Source organism: Mastigoproctus giganteus, chromosome 8 (genome assembly GCF_048544385.1).
Source record: "Mastigoproctus giganteus isolate SK-2022 chromosome 8, ASM4854438v1, whole genome shotgun sequence".
NCBI classification, from domain to species: domain Eukaryota; kingdom Metazoa; phylum Arthropoda; class Arachnida; order Uropygi; family Thelyphonidae; genus Mastigoproctus; species Mastigoproctus giganteus.
Window position 1 is genome coordinate 193728240 of NC_143582.1, and position 15604 is coordinate 193743843.

The 15604-nt window shown below is 37.4% G+C and overlaps 1 protein-coding gene across 1 annotated transcript in view; it reads right to left on the reverse strand.

Moving 5' to 3' along the window:
• The window catches only part of LOC150082127 (carbonic anhydrase-related protein 10-like), a 187667-nt gene that overhangs the window by 88030 nt on the left and 84033 nt on the right, over window positions 1-15604 (reverse strand). The window contains exon 3 of the mRNA XM_090379997.1: window positions 5466-5602. Coding sequence (XP_090236123.1) covers window positions 5466-5602 — 137 coding nt within the window. The remainder of the gene's footprint in view (window positions 1-5465; window positions 5603-15604) is intronic.

Genomic DNA, 15604 nt, shown 5'->3' on the forward strand with positions numbered 1-15604 from the left:
TCAATCTGTTTTCGCAATTCTCCCCCGATTTCCATATAAATCCGTCGTTAGAGACCACAGTCTCGTCTTATTCGATGTGGGGATGATTGTTCTTGGATACATCTCAGATCTACAATAGCTGTCGTGATGCAACTTCCGTCATCTGCTAAACATAGTTACATGTTCTGCTTACATACAGGCAAGAACTGAGGTACAGAATCTAAGGGTGTGCATGAAAATAGCTACACATTTTCTTATTAGCAAGGAGTAAACGTTCTGCTTAATGGGGACGATCCTGCGTCCATTGTATTCAAGTATAGACCCTATCCCATCCAGTAACCGCGACTCTGCTGTAGTACACTATTTGCCTTATGAAATTTTAATTCCATTTTTCAAACTGAAAAATGCAGGCGCTAATAATTTCAAGGTAGGTTTGTCATAGAATTCTTAAAAAAAGATTTTTATTGTAAAGTAAAAAGCTTCCACTTGAAATATTTTAGCTTTTAAGTATGCAGTGCTGTACTGGTATACCACGACCCTATTTTTCCGCACACCAGGGCTGGATTTAGACATGATGAGACTCTAAGCCAATGCATATGAAGAGGTCTCAAAATGTGTAACTAGAGTTTTGTCCTCGCATAAAGAAACAGTCAGAACCCCCTCGGATAGCTGAGCTGCAATCCATGGATTGTTTTGGTTTATGCCTAAATCTGGTTCTTGACTTCACTTAATTTTCACGCTTTAACATTGTGCTGAGTTCAAGGATTTTTTTTTAATTATTCGCCACGTAATTAGCGGAGAATTACCATGTTTTGAATTATTCAACAGTCTGGTTTTAATAAAAAGTACGTTATATGTTCTTACCTATCTAGAAGTCTTGAGATATTAATGTAAATAAATTAACTACTTTTATATTCACATATGTTTGAGGTATTCCCACTAATCTAGGTAAAAATGGTATTTTATTCAAAGTTGTTTACTGTCTTGCAGTTGAGAAGGTCAAAGAGATGTCATAACCATTGTACTTTAAATTGTGTAATTCATATAATATGATGTATGTTTAAGCTGTATAAAATTAGACAATAGAAATAAAATTAAGAGAAATGGCATCTTTTTTTTTTCAAGAGAAACTGCAACAGGTGTATATATTTCTCAAGAGACATCGTTGCTAAGAATCAGAAGGCGGGGAAAGAATAGTTTGGAATGCAATAACACAAGACGAAGAATGTGAAGTGGTGGAAACTTCAAAGTGAAGCACGATCATCTTAAAAAGAGCTGAAATGTTGAAAAGCAACAGGATTTTCGTACACAAACTGTATGATGGAGAAGTATCTTTCTCGCATCCTTTGATGTGATCTTTCTGCGCAATAATCACGACGAAACTTCTACTAATCGGGACAGTTAGAAAAGAGCCGACTTTGATGGGACAGAAAATATGAAAGAAAAATATCAGTAATAACAACCTAAATTATATAAATACACTAGTGTACAAAAAGTTAAGAAATAAATATGTCAAAATACATTCATTATACAGGGTAATTATGAAAATAATTTCTCGTAACGAATATAAATTTCTTAGGGTGATATAAGCCATGCAACAATCATGCAACAATCATGCAACAATGCACATCATGCAACAATCCATGAAATGCAAAATTTACGTAGATGGCGCTTATAAATAAAGAAATCTAGATGGATGGTAGATTGGATTGCATTTTATCGAGTCTGTAAGTAATTTTGTTTCGATTAGACGTAATATTTGAAAATGAATGTGGCCATATCGAACACTTGAACTGCGACTACGGCTATACTTTATCCCAAAAAAATAATTTTCAATATTTTGAATTCCGTTGAGGTACGAAATATCCGTTTATAAAATTCTACGAGAAAAGAAAGCATCGGCTGCTGCCTAGGGTGAAGAAAAGCATTTTTAGATTTCTCCACATTCATTTCTGAGGATGTTTATATTAAGAGGAGTGCTTCTTCTGAAGAAAGGGTAGGGAGTTGTCAGGAGACTTGAAAGTGGAGTGCCGTAAGCGGAGCATCCACAACGAAAGGCACTCTGTGATGTATAAAACTAAAAAAAAGATGCTCAGTTGTGTTTACGGAGCATCTTTTCGTGTCCTTTGATGTCGGTTTGTTTGCGTAATGAGGAGAGAATTAAGGTGGAGAGACGCAACCGGTGGACACCGACTCTGCAGCGGAAGCTTGTCGCTCTCCGATTTCCATAAGTATGCCGACACATTATCTTCACAAGTGTCCGCAACTTAAACTCGCTATCTACTGCATCCCCACATAAAACTATCACAACGCGATAGTTTTATGTAGGGATACAGTAATTAGCTCATTCCGTGCAAGGGTTTGTCTCTGTTCTGTTTCCTCCAGAGCAGGCGACTCTTGATTGCTTCCACGGTGTTTCTTTTTCTTTTTTTTTCTCGGCTGAGATAACGAGCTGGACATCTTTTGAAATGTTTGATCCACGAATGAAAACTCTGGCATTGTGAAATACCTAACGAATGCAGTGTGTTCTGGGAATAAATTACTCTTTGTGAGCTTTGAAAAGAATTTTTTTTAAAACTTTTCTCCGTAAATTTTTTTCACGTGTGTTCTGTTAAATTGTATTCAAGTGGTTTCCCTCTAGTTATGTTCCTTTGTTTGCATTTGCAAGTCGTAAATGTTCATTGTTCACATTTAGGACCGTGAAGTTAGGGTTTTCTTCAGTTTCTATGTCGGATTTTGGTTTATTTTCGTGCTCTCGCACCATTCATGCTACAATCACTAACGCTTCACATTTCAACGGCATCGTCAGGAAACAAATGATGCGTAGTAGAATATGCTATGTATATTCTACGACAGATAAAGACATCAGCAATTAAAACTGCCAATGGAAAAATGCTCACGGAGTAAGGGATTTCCTGGAAACTGGATAACAGTCATTGTAGCGAAGGGTGGTTGATCTTAAATGGAACTATGCAATGCTACCAGTTGATGTATTCAGTGTAATAATGGAAGAGAGAGACAGAGAGAGTAAAAATAAAGAGAGGAACAGTAAGAATGGAGAAACAAAGGGGGGAAGAGAGAGAGAGAGAGAGAGAGAGAGAGAGAGAGAGAGAGAGAGAGAGAGAGAGAGAGAGAGAGAGAGAGAGAGAGAAATAGATAAGGAAGGGGGAGAAAGAGAGAGAGAGAGAGAGAGAGAACTAGTGAGAATGGGGAAACAGGTGGTGAAAAGAAATTAAAGAAAGAAAAAAGAGTGAAGAGGAGAGGAAAGATAGGTGGGAGGAATGAAAAAACAGAAATGAAGACAAAAATAGAAGGAAGGGGAAAAGATATAAAAGAAATGAAGAAAGTGATAAAAGGAAAATAGAAAGAAAGAAAGACAGAAAGAGAAGGGATTGGGAAGTGAAATAAAGAAATTGAGAAATAGGAGAAGGGAGAAAAAGGTGGATGGAAAAAGAAAAGGAAAAGGAGAAAAAGGAAAAGTGAGTAAGGCACAAGAGAAAGAAAGAGGGGAGGCGAAGGAAAGAAGAGAGAAAATGGAAAGAAATGAAGAGGAAAGAAGAGAAAACAGAAATGAAAAAAGACAAAGAGGGGAAGAAAGCGAGAGAGGAGAAAAATGAAATGAAGAAAGAAAAACCAAGGAAAGAAATTGAGAAAGAGAAGGGAAGAAAGATGGAAAAAGAAAAGGAAAAAAGAGAAAAAGAAAAGGAAAAAAGGGAAGAAAAAAGAGAGTAAAGCGAAAGAGAAAGAAAGAGGGAAGGGGGAGGGGGAAGGAACAGGGAAAGGAAAGATAAAAGAAATTAAGAAAAAAAAAAGAGAGAGAGAGAGAAAGAGAAGACATAACGAATATGAAGAATCGAGAACGAGATGAAATCGACGCAATAATCCCAGAAGAAGCATCATTCGGAAGGGCCTTCAGCGAGTAGTCGTAAAACGAACAGAAGTATTTCTGACGATGCAGAAGGTCCATTTCACATAAAGCACCTTCACCTGTATCAATATCCTTTACACTTGTCTGATAATAGCGGCAGAACATTTCTTATCTCTCTCGTCCACTTACTAAACCGCCTTATTTTGTTCCTACAAGTGTTGGCCCGTTTGTGTGGCCGATTAAATGCGCGATCGCATCGAGTAAATCACTACTAACATTGGTCCTTATTTCCGTTAGGGAGGACCATCACTGGACAAGGAAGGCGGGGGAAGAGAAACGCTAAGGGGGGAAAACAGAGTCCGTCAATTATCTCGGCACCCTTCGAGCGAAACAAACAGTTAATCGACACCTCGACCGTAATGGGCGTCATCTTAGACTTGAAGGCTGGCACTTTAAGTTCCTAAAGTTAAAAGCTTTAAGCATGTAATTCGCCATAGCTTTTAAATTGAAATTCATTCGACAGGGGAGTGGGTCTTCTTCCTCAGCCCCTGGTGAATGTACAACTATCGTGGGGTAATCTAGCTGAAATTTATTATCTCGTAAAAAACTTACGTTTCAAGAACTGTTATCCTTTGCTTCATCAAGATCACAAACTCGTTTTGCCTTTTGTAGTCGAGAGCCGTTATTTTATTATTTTTTCAGGTGCGAGAGGATTTCACAAACCAGCTGCGTTCTACCTGCTGGACGACATCGTTTCCATAGAAACTGCGCCGATGTCTTACTTTACATGGAAATACGTACCGAAACAGAGATGCTCGTGTGTTTATACTAAACACGGACATTCACCAATATAAGTCACCCAAAACTCTCCGCCTCAGTGTTTCTGTTTTTTGTTATTCCGAAAAAAAATATTTAACATCGTCCAAATATTCGGGGAGTCGCGAGTGTACACAGCCGAGCGAAAGTTTCAACAAGGACCGTCGGCGATTCCCATCTTCTTCTCCCCCCAACCTTAAACTCCCACCGCAGCTTCGTGCTCCGGAAAGATATTAAACCTTATGTCATGACCTCCACGACTCGGGGTTTTTTGTATTGCTTTGGAAGCTTATTGCTCTTCGGAACGTTCAGCATATATTGGTGGGAAAGGCAGAGGAATCCCCGATATTGGAATTGGCTACCACTTCCGACAGTGGACAATTGCGCTGGTAAACCTGATGGCAAAGGTACAGAGTAAATGCAGGTTCGATAAACTGGCCTGTTTCGCTTAGCGTGTGTTTTTATATTGACCGTTCGTATGACACTACGCCTTATTTTAGGCGATGTCTTTTCTTTGAAACTCCTTTTGTTCATAATACATGACTGCCTGGGGAGGCTTTATACTTGAAGAAAACACGTCCTTTGGCCAGTCTGAGGCTGTAATTGGAAAAGGGGACTAAAGAAAGACTTACTGGAATTCTGTGCTATAAAGGTGGACTTACAGAGACACCTTCTACAATAAATGTTTTTTTGTGTTCAAACTGACTAACTTCAAAACAGAGCTAGAATAAATAAGACTGTTTTGTTAATGTTAATTAACATTAACAAATTATTTTTCTGTTAATTAAGAAGTAAAACTTACCCTGTGATCGCTGATCGAAAGAGGCCGTAGATAGGGGTCAAACAGTAATATTTTCGGCTCAACGTCAACCGGAGACTGGCGCCGACCTTTAGTGCAAAGGCTCCACTCTGGGTTTAAAAGACCCCAGAAATCAGGACCTGCAAAATAAGGACGAATGAGATTACATGTAAGGAAAACCACTAGAAATTAGAATTTGATATAAGTTAAGCCACATCAGTAATACCGGAAAATCCTAGAATAACGGGAGTATAATCCCCAAAAGGGTCCCTGTTGTCAAAATGGAAACCCAAAAATGTATATAAAAAGTTAGATTTTAGATTTCTGTGGACAAGGGAAAAAAACTCAAAGGGAGAATCTTATTTTAATTTTTCTGTGACAAGTTTAAACTTTGATTTTTTCGGGGTGGAAACCTACAGGGCCCTTTTTAGATTTTAGAATTTATTCTGGAGTGTAGGAGGGATAAAAGTAGGCAATTTTAATAATTACAGAACCCTTTTAGATTTTTGTGAGGGGGGAAACAAACTGTCGTTTAAATTACCGAATTCCCTTTAAAATTTAGGGGCCGTTTTAGATTTTTGGGCAGAAGGAATCTAAATATTTAAATTTAAGGGATCCCCTTGGACTAATGTTGATTTATGGTTTTCGGGCCACTTTCAGGAAAGAAGACAAAAATATACAATTTAAAACAGAACCATTTTAGAATTTAGATTTTATGGGTGGGGGAATATACATTTAAAACTTAGAGGGATATTTTGCATTATTGTGAAAAGGAAAAAAATATGCAATTTAAAAATTAGCTGAGGGGATATTTTAGATCTCTGCGGGAAAAAATTGCAAATTTAAAGGTCTTTTGAACGCATACCTATTGACGCATTTCAGGACCTTTTGAGTTTACCGGAAGGGGGAGGGGTTCTATTTAGATTTCCGCTGGAAACCTGAATGGACCGAGTGTTTTTTTCTATACAGTACAGTAGAGCCTCATTTAGTCCGACAAAAAAAAAAAAAAAAATCGATCCGGAAAAAAAAAAAAAAATGGTTCAAACAAGTATGAATCCAAAATTAATTAAAAGCATCGAAATTAAGTTTGAAATATACACACACACTTGCAGTGTTTTGGCCAACAGGAAAAAGATTTTAATTGAAAAAAAAAGCCTAATGACTCGTGCATTGATTATAATAATGTGATAAAGAGGAAATAAAATTGGATAATTATTCGCGTTCCATGCTTTGTGCCAATTCGATAAAAATCTTAGAATCGGGACTCTAAAATAATAGAAGAAGAATCGTTGTTAATAGAATTATTGGGATCAAGAGGTCATCTGTTAGTTTCATTAAGCCAGTAGAGTCGATACCAGAAGTAAAATGGGTTCTGACAAAATGCAATTCGTCCCTATTGATAAAGGTTTTTCCATCCCAAGTAATGAGTGACTCATACGTCAGCTAGTTTGTAATCAGCCCTTACCAAAACGAAAAAAATCAAACTGATAATCAAAATACGACTGCGCATGCTCGCCTAACAAGTAACTTTCCAAATGGCGTTATCGTTTGGTCCATCTCTAAATGTAATTTTTTTTTCCAAGTTCAACAGAAATTAAAATGGACTTAAAAGCGAATGAGAACAAACATATTGACATACAGTTTATTAGTGAGTGAGAGCGAATTACTAAAAATACTTTCCATTTGGACTTGTAGAAACGCTATCAATTATAACAACTTTCCCCACATCACAGCTGTGCCTCAGAAAGTTGCAGGAGGCCTAAAGGGGATGGAACATCTCTACCATAAACACAAATGGCAAAATCTCTATTCCATTTCCTCTTTTTTTCGAAACCACTCTGTAACAGTAAGTCGGACTTTTAGTTTTAATGTTTTCTTTACTTCCAACGGATTTTGCCGCTCCCAAAATCTCGTATGTATGGTAATAGGTTTCTAAGAATCTGGAAGGAAGAAAACCAAAAAAAATAAAATATAAACTTTGTAATTTTCATGGAACCGACAGATATTGTTTACTTTGCTACGATCAATACTGTTTTACCTTTTTCGGGGGAAGTTTAATGTTTTATTGCGTATAAATGTATTAAAAAGAACCATAGATTCTCTCTTAGTCTTCTGAATTGTTCTTGGGGTTAACCTGATCGGCTAGAGTAGAAGTTTAGGGATTCGATTTCTCCCCCTCCCCTTTCCTCCCTCACCCCAAAGACTGTTTCTTATTTTAAGGAAGTAACTTGTTACATATTCTAATAAATCCTGCCTCCGTAGCGATCGGGCGTTTTGCAAAAGTTCAGGAAAGATTTAAAAAGAACCACACATGCATTTGTGAAATGGATCTCGACTAGGACGTTGTTTATAATTAAGTCCTTTGGGAAAAATTCATATTTGGGACCTAACCGCCGTGTTGTTATCCTCAGCGCGTTGCTAAAGTTAGTTGTGAAACCACAACATGCCCTGTCTGTTGTGGTTTCGCCCACAGTTTACACTTCCTCAATTACCACTGTTACTGTTCATGGTTCCACTACAAACAGATAATGTTCCGCCCAGGCATTGTAATCTAACCCTGATTCCAATGCGAAGAATCAAACTACAGTCTGATCCTTCGCATTGGATTCAGGCTACATCTTCGCAATCAGACTACAGTCTGATCCTTCCTGTTGGATTCAGACAAACATGCATGTTCTTCCATAAAATGTAGACTCGTTCCGACAGATATTGCGTCATCGCGGTCACGTGACTTGTGGTCTCTTAGGGCGGAAACACACTATTATCACTTCACGAGACTTCACTTGTATACATGTCTAACTTCAAATGTGGGGGAGCTATATTTACCAATCAGTTTATTGCTCGGAGAGCACTGTTGTGATTGACTGTATTCGCAAGATAACATGTCGGGCTTCAAGGCCGAATGACATTGTCGAGAGCTCAGATTTTTCTGTTCGAACAGAAATTTCTTTAGGCGTGACCGCGTGACAAGAGGGAAATGGAGGAAATGCTAATATAAAATTAAATTTGAAGTAAATAATCTGTTTTGAGCGCACAAGTAAGAATATCCGAAAACAAATAACAACAACAACATCAAGGACGTTGCTCCTGTGCCTATTCCGAAGCACTCGGCATACTCACCGCAAATGTCCAGTCACAGGGACGCTCAAATATGGCCAAAGCAAGAAAATAGACTTACAATTAACAAATTGAGATGAAGAACAAGTCGATCATTTCAATTTGCGCAACTCATAACAATTTTTTACAAGTTCAGTTTTTAGGGTTGAGAAGAAGTTTTTCGTTGTAATTAAATTTCATTAAAAATTTGTTTTTATTTTGACAGAATAAATCCTTATTCAAAATTAAACTTGCAGTATTTCAACTTTCCTTAAACATACAACTAATTTTTCCTTAGCACTGATTGAATTTTGAAATTGCGTATTTTGCCCTTGAATGTCATCCTTAATTGGATTATACTGTATAGGAAATTAAATTCTTCTTTATTCATCCGTAAGTACATCTTGAAACGATTTTCATCTTTTCTAAGTCCTGAAGTCCTGCAGTAAATGATGGAATTCGCCTTTTTCTGTTCTCTTCCAGTTTATGTCGTGTATCCATTGCTTACTCTCTTTTGTTTACTAGTCTATAGGAAAAGCGCATGCATTTTCAAAATCTTCTTCAAAATCTGAATATAGAAATAAAATGGTTTTTATTAAAATTGTTCGGTTTTCTTTTAAGGTATAATACGAGTATCCCTAAACGAGGAATGAATACCCCAAACATAAGCATGAGTACCCAGAGATCAAATTTTTAATCTGGTCACCCAACGTTACAGTGACGATGCTTCTTCTCCGACCGACTTCGCAGTTTACACTAAGCAGTGACATGACGAGAGTCACGTGACGTGATAATAGGGTGGGTCACTTCCGCCTTTAGGGTCACTCTTGAGAATAGTTTAAATATCAGATAAATACGAAACTGCTATCAAGTGTGGATTGCTATTGATACCCATTAATTAAAAGACTTGAGCTGCGTATCTTGAGTTTCTTGTATTTATTTATTTTTTTGTATTTTATATTTTTATTTTGTACTGTATTTTTTTTTTTTTTTTTTAATACAACAGAAACAGACGATAAAAGCGAACTAACTCAGCTAGAGGAGAGATTTAGCTAAATAATTAAATGGTAGTCTAAACAACCTCTTGACGTCAAGGCTATCGATTAATTATAATGGGCTTCCAATTAATTATCAATTATTATAGATATTGAAAACAAATGAGTTTGAGCTTTTGATCAAGTCAGTTGATGCTGATATAGTTGGGCTTACTGACATATGGTGGAAATAAGAGATACAAAATGAAAAATTTCATTTTGATGAATAATCCATGTTCAGGACAGATAAGGAGGGACAAGGGGTGGAGTGATACTTTCCATCAAAAACTGTCTATAGGTGACAAGAATCTTCCCTAAGTCAGATTAAAGTAACGTGGCTGTTCTGTCGGTGTCGTGTGAAACGACTTGCGACAAAGGGAACATGACAGTTGGAGTTACAGGCCAAATGACTTCGAGGAGTATAGAAAAAATCCGTTGAGACTTATTAAATGAGCTAGTAAGTATGATTATCACATTATCGGCGACTTCAGCGTACCTTTTATAGACTGGATTAAGTGGAGCAGAAATACAGTATATGAGGACAGTTTTTTTTTTTTTTTTTAACAAACTGGATGGTTGCTGCTTATCCAAGCATGTTCAGGAGTGCACAAGGGGCTATAACATCATAGATCTAGTTCTCGCTAAGGAGTCTGTATCAAATATTCAGCAGTGGGGTCAACAATAGTAGGCAGTGACCACAATACCATAAATGGATTGTAAAGAAACCTACACTCAATGGTGTCTGAATAATGAACACCCCATCCGTAATAGGCTATGCTTGTAGCTCGCAGTGTAAAAAGCCGGACAGCTTCGTACGCTAGAGTAGTGGTAATTTGCATCTGGTCGTGCAAGTCAAAGTGATAAAGTAGCAGTTATGGGACGCAGTAAAAATTTCAGAGTTACAATACGACATGATTGTGGGATTTCGTTCGTTGGGTTCTCCTATATCGGAAACGACACGTCTTGTCGGTTGCTCACGGCCCGCTGTGGTTAAGGTGTACGAAGAATAGTGTCAAACGGGTCAAACCACCTCCCGCCGACAGAACTGTAAAGGATTACGCAAGGTGGACGTTTGTGATGAGCGAAGGATTACGCAAGGTAGATGTTTGTGATGAGCGAAGGATTACGCAAGGTGGATGTTTGTGATGAGCGAAGGATTCCGCGCGTGATACGGGCTCAATGGGAGATTATTGTGCAACAGTTAACATTGCAATACAGTATGGGGAGGGCAAGAACAATATCCCAAATGACGATGCGCCACACACTCAGACGTATGGGTTTCCACAGCATGCGACCCTAGAGACACCCTCTTCTCACCGCTGATCATCATCTACCTTTAGCATATCATCATCGATGAGAGATTCAATTTCAAGAGAGGAGGACTGTAATAGAAGGAGATATTTAATTGTTTACTCTTAAATATTTTAAATTACTATGATGTAGCCATTAAACAGATGCGACTAACGATTTTGACGTTATATAACTAGGCTTTAATAAAACTTTTGATACAGTCCCACATGGAAGCCTCCCATATAAACTGGAAGAAGCTGAAGTTACTTGTAAGATCCTACGCTAGATGGCAGGCTGGCTAAAAGATAGGGTGAATTGTCATAAATGGTCAATCTTCAAGGCTAATCACTGTAACAGTTGGGGTACTTCGTGGTTCGATGTTGAGTCCTTCTTATTTCTAATTTTCATAAATGATATTGGCGAGGGTACTCAAGGGAAGCTGTCAAAGTTTGTGAATGATTTGAAGTGCAGTTCATAATGCTTCAAAAAGATCGGTAGCATATGTGGTCCGAAAAATGGCAATTAAAGCTTAATGCTTCTAAATATAAGCTTATGCATTTGGGGAGCAGAAATCCGGGAGTCACTTATAAGCCAGGGGAGTGAGGATAAAAATAGTTCAGGAAGAAAGAGGCTGAGGGTTTGTGATTCAATTTGATGTGAAAATTTACATGCAGCTTGGCTAGGAAGACATATGGCGTCCTGCCCATGATTTACAGGACCTTTTGTTGTAGTAGGGAGAAAAACGTCATTATTCCTCTATTCAAGAAGATGGTCAGACTGCAGTTGGATATTGTATTCAGATGAATACGAGATGTGGCAGTGAAGTTACCGGATTGGTGCTGTTGCTGTCATGTTCGATGAATTTGAAAATAAACGGAAGTGGTATGTTGTAGTGCAAACTTCCTCCAACAGAGATGGTACAGAGATTGTCCAGTAGGCTAACAGGCTGCAAGTAATCAGTTTAGTAGCGTTACCCTTCTGTATCACGATTTTACAAATGGAGCAACGAACGATTATCAAATTATCTTTAAACTGAGAAAATCTGCAACAGAAACATATGAAATGTTAAAAACTGTTTGTGGTAATTAAACTTTAAGACGTACCAGTATGTTTGAATGGTATAAACGGTTCAAAGCCGGACGTGGCTATGTTCGCGTTCATTCAAGAAGTGAGGATAGATTTGAAAAAATTCGAAACATTGTGGCAAGAGATCGTCGTTTGATCCTCAGAATGATAGCTGATGAGTTGGATATAAATAAGGAGACGATTCTTAAAATTCTGCATGAATATTTAGGGAAAAGGAAGGTCTGTGCAAATTTTGTGCCCCACAGCCGGACGGGGTTATGTTCGCGATCACTCAAGAAGTGAGCATTCTTCAACCTCTCGAAATGAGGACTGGTTTTCAAAAGTTCGAAATATTGTGGCAACAGATCGTCGTTTCATCCTTAGAATGGTAGCTGATGAATTAGATATGGATAAGGAGACGATTCTTCAAATTCTGCATGAAGATTTAAGGAAAAGGAAGATCTGTGCAAACTTTGTGTCGCGCTGCCCATCGGATAAGCAGAAGTAACGATGAGTGTTAGCATGCGAAGACTTCATCCTGACTTGTCAAGACAGTCCTTATTTCTTCGACTGTGTTGTTACTGGAGATGGGTGTTAGGTGTTTCAGTACGACCCAGAAGCGTATGGGTCGTACTGAAGCGTCAGAGTATGTAATGGACTTCAAAATCATCAGCAAGGCCCAAACAGTTTCTTTTACAGAAGTCCAATATCAAGACGATGCTGATTATGTTTTTCGACAAACAGTGTGATTCACAAGGAATTTGTACCTGAAGGGGAGAGAGAGTGAATGCCGCGTTTTTCTATGTGCAGGTGTTTCAAAGAGTGTTGAAGCACATTTCCTGGGTGAGGCGCAATTTCGAGAGAAAGGCAGCTAGTCCTTGCTGCACGACAATGCCCCTGCCCATTCATCACTCTTTACGAAGACATTTCTGGTGAAACATGCCATTGTACAGATCAACCATCCACTTTACTCTCCCTATCTATATATATATAGATTGTGGGTAAAAAGCGATAATATATATATATTTTTTTTTTTGCGTTTTCTTAAATCCCTGAATGTATTATTTGATTGATTTACTTTTTCTATTATTTTCTATTATCTTTAACATTTTATAGACATTATGGGTGTAATGCATGATTGCTCTGCAACTGCATTGACCCATAAATATTAATTACAGTTACTGTCGTTATAATTATTAACTTTCTTTTTTATCACTAATATATATATATATATATATATATATATATATATATATATAGAGAGAGAGAGAGAGAGAGAGAGAGAGAGAGAGAGAGAGCGCACCAGCGGACCTTTTTCCTCTTTCTCAAGGTGAAAACTATCCTCAAAGGAAAAAGATTTCAGAATGTTGAAGAAAAACTTAATCGCCGAACTGAACATTGTCTCTTTGGACACGTTCGCTGACTCTTTTCAGAAACTTTTAGAACGATGTACTAAGTATATTCAATCCTGTGGTGATTACTTTGAATAAAATAAAACCATTTTTGGGCTCCTTCACTTTGTGTGCTTTTTATTGCACCAGTCTAGGAACTTTATTGCCACACCTCGTATATTTTATTGATATAGGGACTGCAAAATACGTAGAACTTGTAGAGAGAGTTCGGAGAAAGGCAACCAGCTTATTGGCGAGTGGAAATCGGTACACATATGAAGAACGGCTTAGAAGGTGGACTGCAAAGTTTGTTAAAATAAATAAATGTTTGTTTATTTATTATTAATTTTTGACTAATGAATAAAGAAAGTCCTCCTTCTTGCATCATTTGGTCTTAATAATTTTAATACTAAATTGAGCTGCATATGTTCAGTGTTTTTAAAGACCTATTCAGATGTGGAAAGAACAACGACAGTTAAAACCCAGCAAAGACAACCTTGATGTTTAGGCTACCACTTAATTATTACAGGCTTCAATCCATTTGTTGCCCTTAGTTTCATATTTTTTATACACTTTTTTCAGTGAACTGTTTGAATGCTAATAGATTTATTGCTGCTAATGATGTCACAAATGTTCTTCCAATAGAAAAATCTCTTTTTGCAAAGAACAAAGCGAGTGTATCTTGAAAGGGAAAGCCACTTTAATTATTCTCCTGAGAGAATAGGTGACATTTTCCCCTAGTCAAGTTAAATCAAGGGTGAAAAGCTATACAGGCGGTAATTATCCATCACTACGAGAAAGCGAAGAAAAGTTCATTTTTTCTTTTCTTCTCCTTGGTGTGATTATTCAAGAATTATTTTTTTTCTTTTCTTCTCCTTGGTGTGATTATTCAAGAATTATGCGTAAGCTCGTCTCCAACACTTCGAAGAAAGGAAAAAAATCATTTGCAAGACAACAGAACACACCTTGCCGGTACTTAATTTCCTTTCATCCCTCATGCATGTATCTGTCCTGTTGAACACGTTGTGTAATCTCCTTTCATTCGTAGATATTCTGTAGTTTTTTTTAAAGTTCATTTTTCACCACCTATGATAACACATTAATCGATTTAAGATATTAAGCATCATTGATTTGAATACGATAGAACACCTTCTTTCGGGGTCCAAAAATAAACATCAAGTTGGATCGATATCATTCAATCAGCAGTCGAAAAAGAAATACTCTTCACACCTCTTGAAATATCTTGTAAGTTTCCTAGGCAGTCTTTTCTTTTAATTTTTCAATCACATTCAAAACTTCAGACCTGTACGTTGTCCTATGCTACTACACAAAGCGAACTTGGACCGGTTGAAAACAGCTTAAGCAGTAGAATTCATTATTCCGTCTGCGCATGCGCATGCGCATGCGCAACTGCAACAATATTTTTTAGCAGCGAACCGGCATGCTGTTTGTTCGCACCAAGCCATTATGGAGGTTCATTTGGTAGTCTGCAAACAAAACCACCACTTTCACCGCCATTGAAAAAGTTTTTCCCGATAAATTGGAGAAAAAAAAAAAGTACATAAATAGACCAGCTATGTAAAAGCCTCGTTTCAAACAGAAGTATCAAATGCATCTCTATAAGAAGCTTTCGTCACTTCACAATACATATACGATACACCTAAAGACGGACTGGTGTCTTTAAAACCGCTTTTGACCAGGATTTACCGAGCAGTTTCCTTAATGTGTTTACTTCACTTTAGTGCACGAAAGATGATGAAAGATAGCTACGATCCAGACGTTTAACGGTCTTTTTATATTACGATAGTTTTTCGGATAAATTATTCGAAAACGATGTTTTATTTCAGGGTACATTAAACTATAAGTAGCCATCATTTTGAATTTCGCTAAAAAAAAAAAAAATAAATAAATAAACAACAGTTGAAATATCGAGGAAAAATAAAACAGAAATGGAAGCGTACATTAAGCTGTGGGCATCGAATAATCCATTTCGATTTTGCTTTTATACTTATATCGTCTGCTTCCAGTAGCACGTGGACGTTCCAAGAAGATTTTCATTGTTGCGTCACTAGTAGACTGGTGATTTGTATAAAAAAAAATAGCATTGGGCGATTTTTAAAAGGAAACTGGAAGCTATGTACAGTGGTGATGGAGAATGGTTCTCAGAGCGTTGGAGAATGGATCGATGGAGTAAAAGCAGCTAGCCAATCTATCATTACTTTCTGCTTTAGAAAAAAAAATTAAAAAAAAAACAAAAAAACAGTGT